This window comes from Hermetia illucens, chromosome 4 (genome assembly GCF_905115235.1).
Source record: "Hermetia illucens chromosome 4, iHerIll2.2.curated.20191125, whole genome shotgun sequence".
NCBI lineage: Eukaryota > Metazoa > Arthropoda > Insecta > Diptera > Stratiomyidae > Hermetia > Hermetia illucens.
The window spans coordinates 169,639,235-169,656,287 of record NC_051852.1 but is presented as its reverse complement, the minus strand read 5'-3'; the positions used below and the strand labels follow the sequence as shown (position 1 = coordinate 169,656,287).

Below are 17,053 nucleotides of genomic sequence, written 5' to 3'. Positions count from 1 at the left end.
CAAATCCATTGCTGGAATTGGGAAGACAACCCAGATGATCACAACTAGCATGAGAGAAGCTTTCGAAGAAAGCTGTCCACTCAAGATGCCAAAGAAGGGTAAAACACCATGGAGGAACTCGGATTTGGCAAAACAGAGGAGAACGACAAGGATGCTCCTTAATCGTGCTCTGAAGGGTGAATCAAGCACAAGCTGGAATCGCTATAAAGAGGCACAGAAGGCTCTAAAGAAGAACATAAGATCGGCTAAACGATCATCTTGGAGACGATTTTGCGAAGAGACTAACTCTCTTGAGACAACCTCAAAGCTGAAGCGGATCCTGGTCAAAGAACGTAGCCAGAAGCTCTGGGTTATTTACGTTTACAGAATGGGAAGTACACAGAAAGCGATGAAGAAACGGTAAATCATTTACTTGAAGTGCACTTCCCAGGCAGCATCCAAAATCTAATCTCGGGGCCAACAGGTGCATACAGCCCTCAACCGAGAGACTGGAATCTGGCATGCAAAGTAGTATCACTGGAGCGAGTGAAATGGGCATTTAACTCGTTCCATAGATACAAGTCTACAGGTCCGGATGGCATCATCCCTGCGCTAGTAATAGAAGGAATGGATGACCTGGGTCTACACATTCGGAATATATATCGTGCATGCCTAGCACACGCTTACATTCCAATCAAATGGCGGGATGTGAAGGTGTTGTTCATTCCCAAACCAGGAAAACCCACCTACACAGACGCAAAAAGCTTTCGACCGATCAGCCTAACGTCCTTTCTGCTAAAAGGACTAGAAAGACTAGTAGATCGGTTCATAAGGGATACACACATTCCTAAGTGGCCACTTCACCACAGGCAACACGTCTACCAGAAAGGCAAATCTACGGAGACAGCACTCCATGAACTTACGGCAAAAATTGAAAAGGCGATGTCCAAAAAAGAATACGCCTTAGGCGCATTCATGGACATCGAAGGTGCCTTCAATTATGCCTCATTTGCGGCAATTTGTGATGCGGCAAGACAGCATGGAATCGAACCGCTGCTAATCAGTTGGATCCTTCACATGCTAGAGTGGAGAAAAATCCACATATCGGTCGGCCAGAAGTCTATTGAAGCAGGATGTCTCAGGGGCTGCCCACAGGGAGGGGTTCTCTCTCCACTGTTATGGCTCTTGGTGATGGATACCCTGCTGTGGCTCCTGGAGGACAAAAAAGTCTTCGCACAAGCATTTGCGGACGACCTAGCCGTAATAATTACCGGCAAGTTTGCGGGCACAGTATGTGACCGCTTGAATGCAACTCTGCATGAAATCCATAGCTGGTGCCTCCGCAATGGACTCACGGTGAACGCTAGAAAGACTGGACTAGTTATGTTCACTAGGAACGTCAGGTGGGGCAGCTATACGCTACCCACCTTAGCAGGGGCGGAAATCCAACTGGCACAAACAGTCAAGTACTTAGGAGTACATTTCGACTCCAAGCTAACGTGGAAGCATCATATCCAGGAACAATATCAAAAATCCTGCAGATTGCTCTGGTGCTGTAGGAATGCGATAGGTAAGACCTGGGGACTTTCACTTAAACGGATATATTGGATGTATACATCCATAATAAAACCCATTTTGATGTATGCATGCATCGTCTGGTGGCCAAGACTGAACTTTGCTAACAGCAGGAAACTGCTAACGCAGATTCAGAGACTTGGTTGTCTAAGTGTTACTGGAGCAATGAGTACTACGTCAACTGTGGCACTTGAAGCTATCCTAAATTTACCTCCCATCCATTTGGAGGTGAAACGAAAAGCGGCCAATGACGCATATAGGCTCGATACCATTGGGGCGTGGAAAGGCGGTCAACCAAACGTTCATGCGTCTATCTGGAAATTCCTTGAAAAACATCCGGTAGCCTTGATGTCGACCGATCATATGGTTTCCAGATTCGTCTTTGAAAAGACATACACTGTCGTAATCACCGAAAGAGAAGAATGGTCGATAAATGGTCATGAGTCTTTTCAGATTACAGACCTAATAATCTTCACCGACGGGTCAGTCATGGAGGTTGGATCGGGCGCAGGGGTGTTCTCGGAGAATCCGATTATAGAACTGGTCCGACCCCTCGGAAAAATGATGACCATATTCCAGGCGGAGATATATGCCATTTTATTGGCAACAGAAGAATGTCTTCGACAATAATGGAGGGGTCGCACCATTCGAATCTGTTCCGACAGTCGGGCGGCATTATCAGCACTAAATGGACAACAATATATCAAGCCAGTTGGTGTGGAGTTGTCATCAAGTGTTGCTGAAACTTGACCGACTGAACGAAACATTCCTGATGTGGATGCCGGGGCACTCTAACATCGCCGGTAATGAGGAGGCTGACAGACTGGCTCGCCGAGGGTCTGGATCCAGAATGGTGGGACCAGAACCAGCTCTCGGAATCCGACCATCTACTGTCAAGTCTACTCTGAAGGGTGAAATTGCAAGGATTCACGCAACCGAGTGGAGAAATTTGAACTCTTGCCGGCAAGTGAAAATCTTTGTAAAGGAGCCTAGGGCCACTAGAGCGGTATTTTTGTTGTCCGTTAAGAAGTGGGATATGAAAACCCTAGTAGGGCTTTTGACGGGACACTGCTCCTTACACTACCATATGGAAAAGATTGGGGTAGTGGTTTCAGCTGTGCGCAACCAATGTGAGGAGGAGGAGGAGACGGCCCTGCACCTTTTATGCAACTGTCCGGCATCCTCAGATCTCAGACGAAGACACCTTGGCAACGTTTTCTTCAATGAAGAATCTGCACACTCTCTGCCTCTGGAGAATGTTCTAAGATTCGCTAAAGCTTGCGAAGACCGTTGGCGGGAAGCCATTGAATAGGCAACTTACGGGGATAGTACAATGGGCCTGGCAATGGCCTGAGTGCTTGGAGCTGGTCCCCCCCAATTAACTAAACTAACTAACTAGCACTCATGCCGCAATGGCCCATCTAACTCGACACCCCTATCTAATGGAATATCCTGGATTCGTTAAGGTATCGCAGGATTTCCATTAGTGAATGTGATGCCCCCCGTCGCAACTGGAGGACATCGGCACTCAAAAATCTGATGTCTGATGCGTCCATAGGCGGGCCATTCACATGCTCCATGGATTCCGCTTCCTCATTATAGGAGGGACACGTATCATCTTGAATAATTCCTATTCCTGAACATATGCCTAGCTAGTGAATTATGGCCTGTCAGAATGCTACAATACTCCTGCAAGTCCTCCTGTTTTTCGACAGGATAAAATTTGCGGTACGCATGTTCGGTTCTGACAGGAAAAGTTTGGTATGTCTAGCAGCATTTAGGCTCTGCCACCTGTCATTGTGGGACGCTTGTTCCCAGTTTTTGAAGACAACCTTCGCCAATGCTACTGGTATTCCAATTCTAGTTCCGGTCTTGGCATAGGAGAGATTGAACCCTCTTTTGTTAAACATCCGAGATTTTATTTCCCTCTACGCCACAGTGATCAAATACCCAGAGTAATTCAACCGTATTGAATCTAGCAATAGAGTTCCTGAACGATTTTCGAAATAATCAAAGGATTACTCAACGCCCTCAATGCAGCCTGGCCATCACTACAGATTGCGATGCGCCTGCCTTTCAACCGCTCGTCAATCACCCAGTATGCCGGCCTTATCGGATCGCATATACTTCGGCTTGAAAAACCATCCCGTGTGTCGGATCCGAGGAGTCGATTTTTTTGACATCAATTGTATCTAGATATAGTGTAGAATCTATGAGCAGAGTGATTTTTTGGCATTCGCAGTCGTTTGGAAATTACAGTGTTAAATAGGTACGCCAGATTTATGTCGATCTCCTTAATAGAGCGCGTATTTATCGGTCCGAATAACATTCGAATGACTTCGCTAAAATCTTAAAATTTGAAGCCAAGGGTTTACATGTGTTTCTTCAAGAAACCTAAGGTTTATGGACTAGGTACAGCAAATTAACGGCTCCCACTATAGCCCAAAATCTATACAACGAAATTCTTTGAAATTTTCACGACTTATTCAGAACATATTTCTACGGTCCGCAAACTAGGATAATTGGGATTCATTCAGTAGTTTTTTTTATTCATTAAAGAAGCCTTGAAAAGACACCAAAATTTACAAAAAAAAGTTCTACAAGGCACCAAAAATTTACCTTTCAATATTTTTTAATAATGGCGTCGGAAGTCACCGCAGAGGCGAATAGTAGTCGCCCATTCCTTGATGTGCAGGGGACTCGACTAAGGGCTATTGGACGGTCGGTAGATTCCCTGGTCCATAATCCACTGGAACTTTCGTTTTACCGCTTGGTACTTTGACGGGGGAAGTCTTCTAGCCTTATAAACCACGGGTTGGCCTGCAGTTTCTATCATGTATTCCACAGGATACTTTGGTCAGCCCTTAGGCTGCACAGGTTTTTGTCAGTTCAGGAAGCTGTTTGAGAAGATACTGGAAACAGTTGCCTCCTAGGAATGTCGAGACGGCGGGTAGATTGCTTTTCATCACTCTTCCTTTCGTAGTTCGGTCGATTTTGCTATTGATCAGTTGTCGTTGCTGGAGATCTACTTGAAGACCATGGGTAGCCAAAAAGTCAGCTCCCATGACGGGATGCAATGACGGATTCCCATTGAAGAAGTCAGCTTAGTGTAAAGTCCAGAACCTTGATAGGGTACCATTGGCTGCGTAAAGAGTATAAGACTCTGGTGACACCTTAGAATTTTTAAGCAGGGACAAGACTGAGACTGTGTCGATGAGGTATGTCTCGTTTGTCCGCTTATCATTAATGAAAAGGTGGAATGTTGTGTCAACAGCGGTTTTCGCCATTAACGTTGCTGATTGACATCTGCGTGCTTCTTAGTTTGTCAATTGTGGCCTTCCTGTATCCATTCTTCTCAGCTTTGTCGAGAGTGGGGTTCTTTTCCCTGTCAAAACCTGCCTATCTTAATTTTCGTTGGAGGATATGCGCAGAGCCTTCTATGCTGTGCTATGAGCTGAAGTTGTTGTTATCGTTCTCTAGGTTGCTGTTGGTTTCCTATAAACTTCAAATTTGCCTTTGCTGTTTATGATTCGCAGGCCCAAGAATGGTAGGGATCTATTCACTTCCATTTCCATGGTGCATTGAATTTTTGGTTTCCGTCAAAAAGTTCGTTGCCTTATTGTTTTGCACTACGGTGAACACGTCTTCGACATAATACAACCATCTTCTTGGCATTATTCCTTTTTCTCTAATTATTCATTCGATATACGCCATGAATATTTCAATGACGTGTGGTGAAAGTGGATTTCCCATCGTTACCCCTATTGCGGTTTTACAAGATTTCCCTCTAAAGGCGAAGTCATTTTCTTTTATGCAAATCCCCTTTGTTTAATTTTGTGGTCACAGCTTCGTTGTATTCAGTTTTGTCCATTACAGCGATATTATTTCCTTTGTTGAGTTTCAGGATTCCCAATTGTGGGCCGCTGGGGCGCCAGAGCCAGCATTTAGCATCCGGCTATCCACTGTCAGCTCTACTCTGAAGGGTGAACTTTTTATGATTCACACAGTCGAATGAAGAAATTTGAGCTCCTGCAATCAAGCGAAAATCTTTTTGAAAGGACATGAGGCCGCTAGAATGGCATCTTTGTTGTTCCTTGAGAAATAAGACACAAAATCCTTAGTAGGTCCTTCAACAAAAAAATGCTCCTTAAACTACCACAACGAAAAAAAGGGGTGGTTGTTTCGACTATATGCAGCCGATGTGAGGAAAAAAGGATCTTGCAGTCATATCTAGCTTCCCGCCCTCCTCAGATCTCAAACGAAGATACTTCGTCAAGGTTTTTTTCTACCAAGAATCTGTGCGTTGTCTGCGTCTGTGACCTGCGAGCGCCGCAGGCTGGAGGCAACTGCATAGGCGATTTTAAGGGATAGTATAATGGGACTAACAAAAGGCTTGAATCCTTGGAACTGCGGAAACTAACCTAAACTAACTACCTCCGAAACTCTTCAAACAGCGACCCTATGGCAGTTTCCAACTCCGCCCCGTGCGTTTCAGCATAGCTAACTTCTACATGTCGTCTTCGCATCATATATTTTGGAACGTTGAATGCGACTAAAGCTTCAGTTATTTCACCCGTAGAATTAAATACATTCCTCATATCGAAATTTACTGTCTCCGCACTTTTTATTACTGTACTCATGGAATTGACAGTAGATCTCGTTTTCCGGAATTCAGGCTGCCTGTCGAAGGGATGACCCTCACTTTCTGTGATCGGCAAAAACCTCTTGTAAACTGCTTTATTTTCGGTCATCTTCTTCCCAACCTGGATTTGGAATCCACTGTGGGTATTCTATTTTAAAATCCCTAAACCTTCTCTTTTTGCGTGACTATAATATTTCCTTGTCATCTAGAAAAGAACCGCTGCTGAGCTATCATTTCTGGCCTCTATTCCTACTAGGAGTATTGACTTTGAAGACGCTGTATCGCTACTTTCACTTCTGGGTCCCTTTTGTAAAATAAATTATTTTAGTGAACCATAAAAGGTGTCGCGATTCATTTATGTTGCTTCACATTAAGTGAACCTTTCGCACATATTACTGAGCTCCCAGCCGCACTAAATTCAACAGGTTCCAAGACTATTAACACTAAATTTACTTCAGGTTTAGTTTGAATACATATATTGTATTTCAGGAACCATTTAAATCCTTCCAATTATTTTAATTTAAAAGATTTTCTAACAAGCTTACTCCTGACTCAACAGTTACTATAAGTCAGCCCAACAAATTTGAAGACACTTCAAACGCTTTAATGCTCTAGCATAAGAATTCAGCGTCCATAATTCGACTTGCAACTACGAAATGGTGTTTGCAGCATATGCCGAAGAATCCTAGCAACGGCTGAACCCAAACAGTGTCACGCAAATCATTTTCAGTCTTTCCCAGGATGTAGTTGCAAGCAGAGTTTATAAATCTTCTCTTCAAGCGTATATCATTGTTCGAGAAAATATCATGTCTAAACTTTAGTAACGTCCGACTTTATTTTTTCAGAGAAACCCTTAAATCGGCGGCAGAAATCATGGCGGCGTCATTCAATGCGTAAAACATCATTACTTGATATGCCCATCGAAAACCGCAGTGAAGATGTCTTGCATTCACCTCGCCTGCCTTCTCCATCCCAATATTCGGCTGAAATCTCTGAAAGACTTGACTCTGGAAATGTTATCAATCGCAGTATATCACATCCCAGTAATCTGGCAACGCATATAGCATCGGACCCAGGATCATCTCCATCTCCCGTAGCAAACCTTAATTCACCTACGACAATGGATGCAAGGACATCTTTGGAAGATTTTCATGTATTCAATACTATCAGCTTAGGAGCCAATCAAACTTCCGAAACATCACAAAACCATTCAGAGCCTAGTCATGAGCTTAGACGCTGTTCGTCCGAGGTTCCGGTTCAATCAAATGATCGAAGCAATACATTGACCCACATAGACATAATCAACGACATCCTGCAATCTACCTCCTCTTGCGAAGACACCACTTATCAGCATAGACCTCGGCAATTTGGCCGTCGTGCTGAAGCTAATCCCAGAATTGTATCAATCACCGCTGAAATGAGCCATTCAGTGAACGCTACTCCAAGAATCACAGTCAATCACGATCGTCCGGTGAGCGCTCCTGTAGGGAACTTGAGGACATCTTCGTCCACAAGTCGATCCGCACCTACAGCAACCAGTGGAAATCATCGTTATGTGAGTTCTGAACCGAGTTCCGTCGGCTCATCCCGAAACCCTAGTCCAGTGTCTCTTCTGTCTAGCACCGCTTCAAGTTCACTAGCCTCGACCAACGCTGCCCCACCTTCTAACAGGTAAGATATCCATTTCAGAGTTTCTTCATTCTTTCTTTTCTTTATCAAACTTTTAATTTCAGTGCTCAACAAGGTACTACCATAATTGACGAACCCTACGTCCATGAGCGTCTGGATACAAACATTAATTCCCAATGGCCACATGGATTTAGTCGGACTCTAGCGCTTCTCAGCTGCACACTGGGCCTTTTCAACATTTCACGCTTCTCGGTCCTCACCATTCACTATGGCGGCAATTTCTTATTACAATTCTTGCTCCTTTCCATTGTGTTTGGAATTCCGATGCTTTGGTTGCAGATGTGTCTTGGTGCAAAAATCAAAAGTGGGCCAATCTCCATGTGGAAAATAAGTCCCATTTGCAAGGGTATAGGGATATCTTTAACATTGGCCCAGGGTATCATAGCATTATATTCTGCGGTCACCCTTGCCTGGTGCCTGATATACTTCCGGGATTCATTCATATCGCGAAACGACAAGTATCGATGGCAGGAACCATATCATTTGTTTCGAAGACCAAGCAACATAACGAATAATCTGACAGAGACCGTTGCAGACTATTTCAATGGAATGGTGCTGCAACGATGGCAGTTAAGTGAAGATCGAAGAGATCAAGCTGGAGGGGTAAGGTTTCAGGTAAGATAGATGTAAACTGGTTTTCGGTTCATTGTAAAACACCACATATACACATACACTATTCACATCGTAAATAACAGGCCGCACTGATTTCTTCAGTTAACTTAGAATGGAGAATTCTACAGACCCATGACAGGACAACGTTAGACTTCGCAAAGGTCCCATTTCGAAGGAAAAATACTTGATGGAACGTCTTCTCGAATAATTGTTGCAAAGAGAGTAGGGCATTGCATCAACTTGACTTCAAAATAGTCAGCAAGGCTGTCAACCAACCAAACTCCCCTAACAGGTCTACCAGTCATGAACACCGACTACGCGAGATAATATGACGAACCGAACGGCATGTGCTGGAACTAACCCGAATGCAAGGACGCTTCCTTCGGTTTTGCCATCCTACTATCATTTATGGTCAAATGCCAGCATAATCATATCTTTCGGTTTTGTCTGTTCAATCTTTGGGTAGACCCTAGATGACTGTCGAGTAATTTCACGATTCCTATGCATATGCGTGCGATTGCACGGTAGTCAAAACGAAGGGAGAGATCTTTCGAAATCGTCGCCCAATGTCTTCTTTCTCCCTCCGTGAGGAATTTTCGGATATTTAAGTAGTCACTTGGGTGTTTCACGCTTCCTGTTCAAGTATAGTGTTGTCATTATATAGAATTCAGATGGGCTCCACTTTACATGTTGTGTAGTTGCAGAAATTTAAATTAAAAAGGGCTGGTCTACATGAAGATCCCAGGCTGAAAGAAGTGGTCTTCTTCGAAATCACTGAGAAAATAAATAGTTCTATGACTCTATTCTTACAACAATGCATTTTACAATACACCAGTTTGCCGACGCACTATAGTCCCCTAAAATCATGGACTCAGCGACATGTTAATGGTAACCCACCGGCTATGCGGTCGGTATTTTTTTTTTTTGTTTTTTTCACACCCACTTAAACCATCCCCACTCTTCGCTACTGCAGTTAACAGTTGGAAGACCCCGTGTCCCGTAAGGCCGGTATGCCGAACATATCTTCCTCCGGTCGACAGCGTGGTTCAACGCTCCCGCCCAGACAGGGGCCGCGTATAGCAGGATCGACCTCACCACTCCCGCGATGCGTAGCCTGCGACTATACTTCGGCCCTCCCACGTTAGGCATCATCCTTGCAAGGGATGAGCTGGCATTTGCTGCCTTCTCTCGTGCATAATCCAAGTGTCCCTTGAAACTCAGCTTGGCATCGATCATCACCCCCAGGTATTTGACAACCGATTTTGAGACGACCTCACGATTACCAACCTGGATTGTAACCATGTTGTTCTTCCTACGGTTGGTAATGAGGACCGCCTCCGTCTTTTCGTCCGCCAGGTCCAGCTTGACCATTCGTAACCATGACTTGATGGTATGAATGGCTTCATTTGCATAAAGCTCCACGTCCTCGGGATGCTTTGCAATTGCAACTACCGCCAAGTCGTCCGCAAAACCAATCAGCGTTGTCTCCGCCGGCACGCGAAGGCCAAGCACTCCGTCGTACATTATGTTCCACAGCAGCGGTCCCAATACAAAACCTTGAAGCACACCTGCTGTCACAATGTACTCCTTCGGCCCGTCGTCCGTCTCGTACCAGAGAAGTCTGTCCGAAAAGTAACTCTCGATGAGCCGAGCCAAGTAGCTAGGAACACCCAGTTTGGCCAAAGTGCCCTTAATCCAGCCCCAGTTGGCTGAGTTAAAAGCATTTTTGACGTCCAGCGTCACCAGAGCACAGCATTTGCCCATTGCCATTGCATTTCGAGCCAATTCCGCGACCTTTGCTACTGCATCGACCGTAGAACGGGCTCGCCGAAACCCATATTGCCGCTCTGAAAGACCACCCGCAAGCTGGACGAACGGGAGCAGCCTGTTGTATATCACCCTCTCCAACATCTTCCCCATGGTGTCTAGGAGACAAATAGGGCGATATGAAGAGGGCACGCCGGGTGGTTTTCGGGGCTTCGGTAGCAAGAACAGCTTCTGCCGCTTCCACTGGGCGGGAAACACTCCTTCCGCCATGCACGATTCGAATGTGCTTGCGAACCACCTTGGTCTGGCCTTGACCGCCACCTTCAGAGCCCTGTTCGGAATTCCGTCCAATCCCGGAGCCTTGCTGTCCCCAATACGTCTGCAGATTTCCCAAAGTTCCTCTTCGGCAACATCAGGGATCGAGAAGAAGTCCTGCTGAGCTGCCAGTTGGGGTTCTCTTTCGTCCTGCTCCTGCTGCGGGAAAAGAGTTGCAATTATTTGCAACAAGAGCCGTGAGCATGTCACCTGAGGTGATTTTCGCCCGCGGATCTTCTTCATTACAACTTGGTAGGCTGTACCCCACGGATTCGTATTAACCTCCATGCAGAGCTTCTGGTAGCATTCCCGCTTGCTTCTCCGAATGGCCTTCTTAAGGTTGCTTCGCAGATCCCTGTATTCCTCCTGATGCTCCTGGTGCTCCGGCCTTTCCCTTGTCCTGTGGGAAAGTCTCCTCGCTCGGAGACAAGAGGATCTCAAGGCAGCGATCTCCGTGTTCCACCAGTAGTTTGGCCTCTTGCCGTGGTGCAAACGTCGTCGTGGCATCGTTGCGTCACATGCTTCGGTTACATGCTGAGACAGCTGTGTGACCCTTTCCACCGCTGTTCCATCCGGATCATGGGCTCCCTCCAATGCGGCCAGGAATGTCTCCTCGTCGAAAGCTCCGATAGACCAGCCAACCGCCTTAGCCTTTCCACCTCCAGAGCGTCGTTGACTGCTTCCCCGGTTCCCAATGCGGAGGAAGATGGCCTGGTGGTCACTGTGGGTGTAGTGCTCACTCACTTGCCAAGCCATCCCCCTCACTAGTGAAGTGCTAACAAATGTCAGGTCAACGATCGAACTCGACCCTCTTCCTCGAAAGTTGGGCACGCATCCAACGTTGGCCAGCACGATGTCCAGCTCCGCAAATGACTCCAACAGAATTTGACCTCTGGTGTTCGTCGATCGGCTTCGCCACTCCAGGGCCCACGCGTTGAAATCGCCCGTAATGATTTTAGGGCTGCGGTCTCTAGCATCCAACACCAGACTGTCTAAAATCTCCTCATATTGTGCTAAGGTTGCACTAGGAGGAGCGTAGCAGCTGTAAATACGGACACCGTTGACCTTCGCCCTTATAAAACCGGCTGCCGGGGGGGCCACGACTTCCTGAATGGCCTGTCTTCCGCACGCCCAGATTGCGGCGTTGCCAGACGCATCCACAGCCCAAGTCGCACCGCCGTAGTTTCTGTACGGCTCGCAAATAACCGCGACATCGACATTCGACTCTCGAATGGTTTGCGAGAGCAGGTCCTGAGCTGCCTCACAGTGATTGAGATTGATTTGTATCAATCTCATTTGCCTGTGCGGTTCAGCTCCCTCCTATATACCGGACATCTGCTGCTTCCCGCAATATGCCGGCCGTCCACGCCCTCTTTCCCACTACATAACATACACCGTGGATCTCCGGTGCAATCTTTGATGAGGTGGCCCTCTTCCCCACACTTACTGCAACTCCTTGACCTATCATGCTGGCTAGTGCATGCCGCCGCAAAATGGCCGAAATCGAGGCATCTGAAGCATCTCTTTAGAGAGGTTTGCTCCCTGAGCCTGCACACGACCCAACCTACTCTTACCTTGCCCGCGGTAATTAACTTAATAGCTGATTCCGCCGGCAAACTAATAATAGCGGTCTGTGTGCCACCATATGCCTTCTTCATCTTTTTTATGGCACGCTGGTCTATATCGCCAAGGTTGAACTGCTGCTTTAGCGCAGCACAGATGTCCTCCCGTGAGGTGACTTCATCTAGGTCCTTGCATTCAACCACTATCTCCTGTTTCCGAGCTCTTACCTCAGCTTCCTCTCCAAGTACACTTTCCACCTTCCCGCGGAAGTTATCGGCCGACTTGTCGGCGGATTTTGGTCGATATGTGAAACTACAAGACAGTGGTAGTCACGAGTGTACTCTGATTGTAAGTATAATTTGGTTGCGCTCTGTATTTGGTACCGCCTACGGTATATATTCGTAAGTCCGGAAAGAGCAAATCCACATACCCGCAGTTCCGTGGACTTCTTGATCTTGTCAGCACTAATGGGGACCCTGGTAATCTTTTCCTTTTATTACGTCTTATCGCACATATTTTTTCGATTGTCTATCTTTGCCATTTACATAATTTGCTAAGTGGCTGCTAACTAGAAGGGCAATGATGATAGGAAAAAAGGAATAATTTAAACGGCTTTCATTAAATATAAATTTTGGGTTAATAATAAGGACTGCGCTCTAAGCGCTCCTCGGACCTGACTAACGCTCGTTGCCCTGATAATATCCTCCTGAATCTGGATGACATGACCTGAGTTCTCAGGTTTACCCCCAAGCTGAATCGTTACATCCTGCAACCACCATATCCTGACAAGAATATTTGTCAAGTGGTAATTGATTTCGCCGTGCCGTCGCTGAATCTACTAGGCAATACGCGGAATATTTTGTTTAAGGATCCTAAGTCGGTATCCACTTCATGTCGGACCCGACCAAATATGGTCCATGGACTCCGCGTTTAGAGCTTAGCACCCAAACTTGAAAAAAATATTAAGCGAAGACGGCTTTATCGTTTCTGACCAGGGCAGAGGCATATCGTCAGATGCTGCCTCATCTGTGTCCTGGGAGTAGCACGACCGAAACCTTTGCCCTAGTAAGAAACCGTAAAGCCATCTTCGCCTAATATTTTTTTGAAGTTTGGGTGCCAAGCCTTAAACGAGGGGTCCGAGGGATTAAAAAAAAAGAGGGAGTAAGTTGCTTCCCATTTGGTCCAGTCTGACATCAAGTCGATGAGGACTTAGGACCCCTCAATCCTTAAAAAAAAAATTTTGCTATCTCTGGTCAAGCTTTAGCCCAAAGTATGGGCGGATATACGCCGAGATGAGGAAGCATTTGACGATTTGCCTCTGTCCTGGTAAGAAACCGCAAAACTGTCCTGTGTAATACCGGGAATCACTATGTGGGCCCAGCGAGCCTATGCGAATCATCCCAACGTTACTGTAACTTTTTTATTCACGGCAGTCTTTTCGATATTTTGTATCCATTGCAGGTATATTCATTCTGCTCGTCTCATAAACGTTGTGCCCTCATTTACCACAAGATTCATCGAGACCATTGTTCTGAAAACGATGCATGCACTTGGCGCCACTTAGCGATACCCCATATTCACTCTCCTTCGTTTGCTCCCACATGCTAGTACTTCCTCTCACACTGGTGCTGCGTAAACCCGTGTAGAGTGAACCACTCAAGCCTCAAGTATCTTGCGGCTCTACCTCGGAATTCAATCTTTGGATCATCCGTATAAGCACTATTTACCACTTACTTAAGTTACTATTTGAATTCACTCATCTGTTTGACACTTGTAATTCTTAAAGGGCTCTAGGCTCTCGTTGATTGTGTCATGGGGTGCTATTATATTTTCGTGGAAGCGATGTTCAACTTTCTTGACGTCGATTATTGGACGCGTGAGGGGAGTTAATCGATATTTGTGCCATCATAAGTTATCTAAATTCGGATTTTGCATTGATAATAACTTATGACGATTGGTACAAGTGGAAAAGATTACCCATCGATCTCAGAACAACCATCAAGATAATCGCTGGCATTTTGCTTGATATCACGTTTCTTGATCGAGCCAAGGAAGTGGAAAGCTTAAGACGTAAAAATCTTATGACTAAGAAGATTGCATACAGGAGATTCCTCCCCTGGCGCATTGCTTGTATGGTGGAAGAAAAGCATTGCGCATGTTTGACGTTCTCCAATCCTTTGCTCGTGAAAAAATTCACGCATTTCTCCGGTATTGTGTATGTTATGTGATATATGGGTTGAGAAATCGTACTCAAAAAAACGATCTAGGCGTCATCGACACACTGACAGACGAATATATAAACCACGCCCCGTTGGCCACCACGCACCTAATCCGCGTATATGCAATGTCATTCCGTGCTGCCTAGAAACTTAGATTTGCTTCTCCTATATGTAATTTTCTTGCTGATGACATACGTCATCGACGTCGGCGATAATAATTTTTGTGTACGATGCTGACTTCACTACGTCGGACACCAGAAGAATAAACTCCTCGTCCAGGCCGACCACCGCGTAGTTGCAGCGGGTCGCGTCCGATGTGATGCCGGACATTTGGAACTGCGCTTCCAAATGCACGAACTACAGCTCCGGGTTCCGCCGCCAAAACGGAGGAACGCGTACGGCGAGGGCGGTCACTTGCGGGTCCGATGGGCCTGCCGCGTCTTTACTGTCAAACGACATCTCGAGTAACAACGAAAAAAAAAAGTAATAGTTTTCAATGAACACGCGGTGAGTTTATGATGAAACGCGGTGAATTTTGCTCCGACACGGCAGGCCGCACCCACAAATGCACGCACGAACAGAGAAATGACGACCGAAGCGGACGCTCTCCAGCGCAGACCAAAAACACCACCAAGGAAACGGAGAACCCGCGATGTGAAACACCTAACGCCGCCTCTTGCAGCGATTTTCAATTATTATTATTGAAATATTATCACAATTTTAACTTTTAACAATTAAATTTGAAGATTGATTGCTAAATCATCTATAACCTAAGTTGCTGCTGCCAATGTTGAAAGGTGGTCGCGCTCGTTGAATTTCTGATGCGGCAATAATGCTGGTGTCAGCTACGTTTGAGATGGTGATGGCTGCGGCTGCGGTGGCAACGATGGTGGCTGCGGCAGTGATGCTGACGTCTGGCGCTGCGGTGCTGGCGTCTGGGGCTGCGGTGCTGATGTTTGGTTAACTTGATAAAACGCGCTCGAGATCAGAGGAACAGAACGAGTCATCTGAGGTATCGGCTGCACAGGTTGTTCAATAGTTATGTTTACAGGTGAGGGTCCAGCCTCTCTTTCTTCACTTTGGATACTGATAGTACTAGGGCTTTGTGCTCTTCGGGGTCACCAATTTAACTTTAATATTAATTTCTTTGCAAACCACACTTTTAGGTACACCGGAACATAGACTGGGTTTTTACAATCAATACTCGATAGATTTAACCATTAAACTTTATTAAATAATTTGTGTGACTGTGACTGTTTGCTCGTTAGAGGCAGAAGAGAATCTCTCACTTCATGTGTTTCTTTTCTGCCCCTAACTCATGGCACACTTTTCTCGCCGGTCCTCCACTCCCGTGGCGAGCTCCGCAAAGTGGATAGATCCGCGCCATCTATTAGTTCGTATTCGCAACATTCGAAATAAATTTCAAATGCTGCGAATCCTGCCGCGCCACAAATTCAAATAAGCAGAGATACTTTTCAGTCTCTCTCACCATTGATAAACTTGTCTATGCAGAAATCGCTTAGATGCTGTGTTTGGCGCGTCTTCGATGGTAACCTTCATGGTGGAATCTGGTGAAGTACGCATTCGTTTCGATGCGTGTAAAATGAAAAATGTCACTGTGAAGACCGGTCATCCTTTACCACTCTTCAAAGGAATTTTCAGTTTTCTTCCGTCGCCATCATTAGCTCTGATCTGAAAGAAGCATTCTGACAACTTCAACTAGATAAGACATCTAAAGATAAAACCTCACTGCTTCAAGGCGACCATTCTATCAATGCGTGCCCATGCCGTTCGGACTACCTCAGAAGGTGCAGCCACTAATGCACAAAGTCATTCCTCCATATTTGCGGAATCAAGTTTCTGTACACCTAGATGATTTGTTATTCACTACAGAGATCCGCACTTGCTACTCTTAAGTGTAGCGGCTCTGATTTATGACGAGATGAGAGTTCAGCATTGCATTACCTTAACATCAACCTGCCGCTTCAAACATAATGGGGGGAACGTTTAGGGTAGGCTAATTCTACCCCGTCTATCCTGCGCGCGTTGGGTTTTTTTGTGATTGTGTCCCTCCCTTGTTAGGCCGTCAGGCAGTGTAGCTCCTTTGGAATTGAAATCTTCGGTGGTATCAACCAGCCTCGAGACTTCACGTCTCTACTGGAGTAGTTTACCCCGGGTGGGTATAGTTTTGTTGATACCTGAGTCAAGGCACGTAATAAAATCTCTGTGTCCTGACAGGGAGATATTTTGTGAGAACCAAGAACCCCAGCCCACATCTCACCGAACTGCTAGCATTCGGGTTAGCTCGAGTACGTGCCGTCCGGTTCGAGGTTCACGACTGGCAAACCTGTTAGGGGAGTATGGTTTTTACTTCTTTCTACATACTACATTCAGGAACCTTGGCAATAATTTCAGCCGGCTATTTAGGGGAACCCTGTGAAGAGCCCTGTTTTGAGCGTCAAGCTCGAACTTACAAAAGGCTGCTCACTTAGTGAACAAAATCCTCCTAAGTTCATTTAGGCATGAGAATTTTCGCAAGCGAAAGAAGCTTCGATCCTAATACTAACAAGCCCGGTGAGTGTAAACCCCAAGAGATAGTGGAAATGCAACCTTTCAGGCCCCACGTTGGGCGCCAACTTTGTTACATATGCAACAACTGTGGCCACACTTTGGGCTCCAACTCTGTTACGTA

General features: G+C 45.9%; 1 protein-coding gene across 1 annotated transcript in view; it reads left to right on the top strand.

Moving 5' to 3' along the window:
• The window catches only part of LOC119654515, a 118,617-nt gene that overhangs the window by 87,192 nt on the left and 14,372 nt on the right, over positions 1–17,053 (top strand). The window contains exons 3-4 of the mRNA XM_038059953.1: positions 7,042–7,867; positions 7,930–8,500. Coding sequence (XP_037915881.1) covers positions 7,042–7,867; positions 7,930–8,500 — 1,397 coding nt within the window. The remainder of the gene's footprint in view (positions 1–7,041; positions 7,868–7,929; positions 8,501–17,053) is intronic.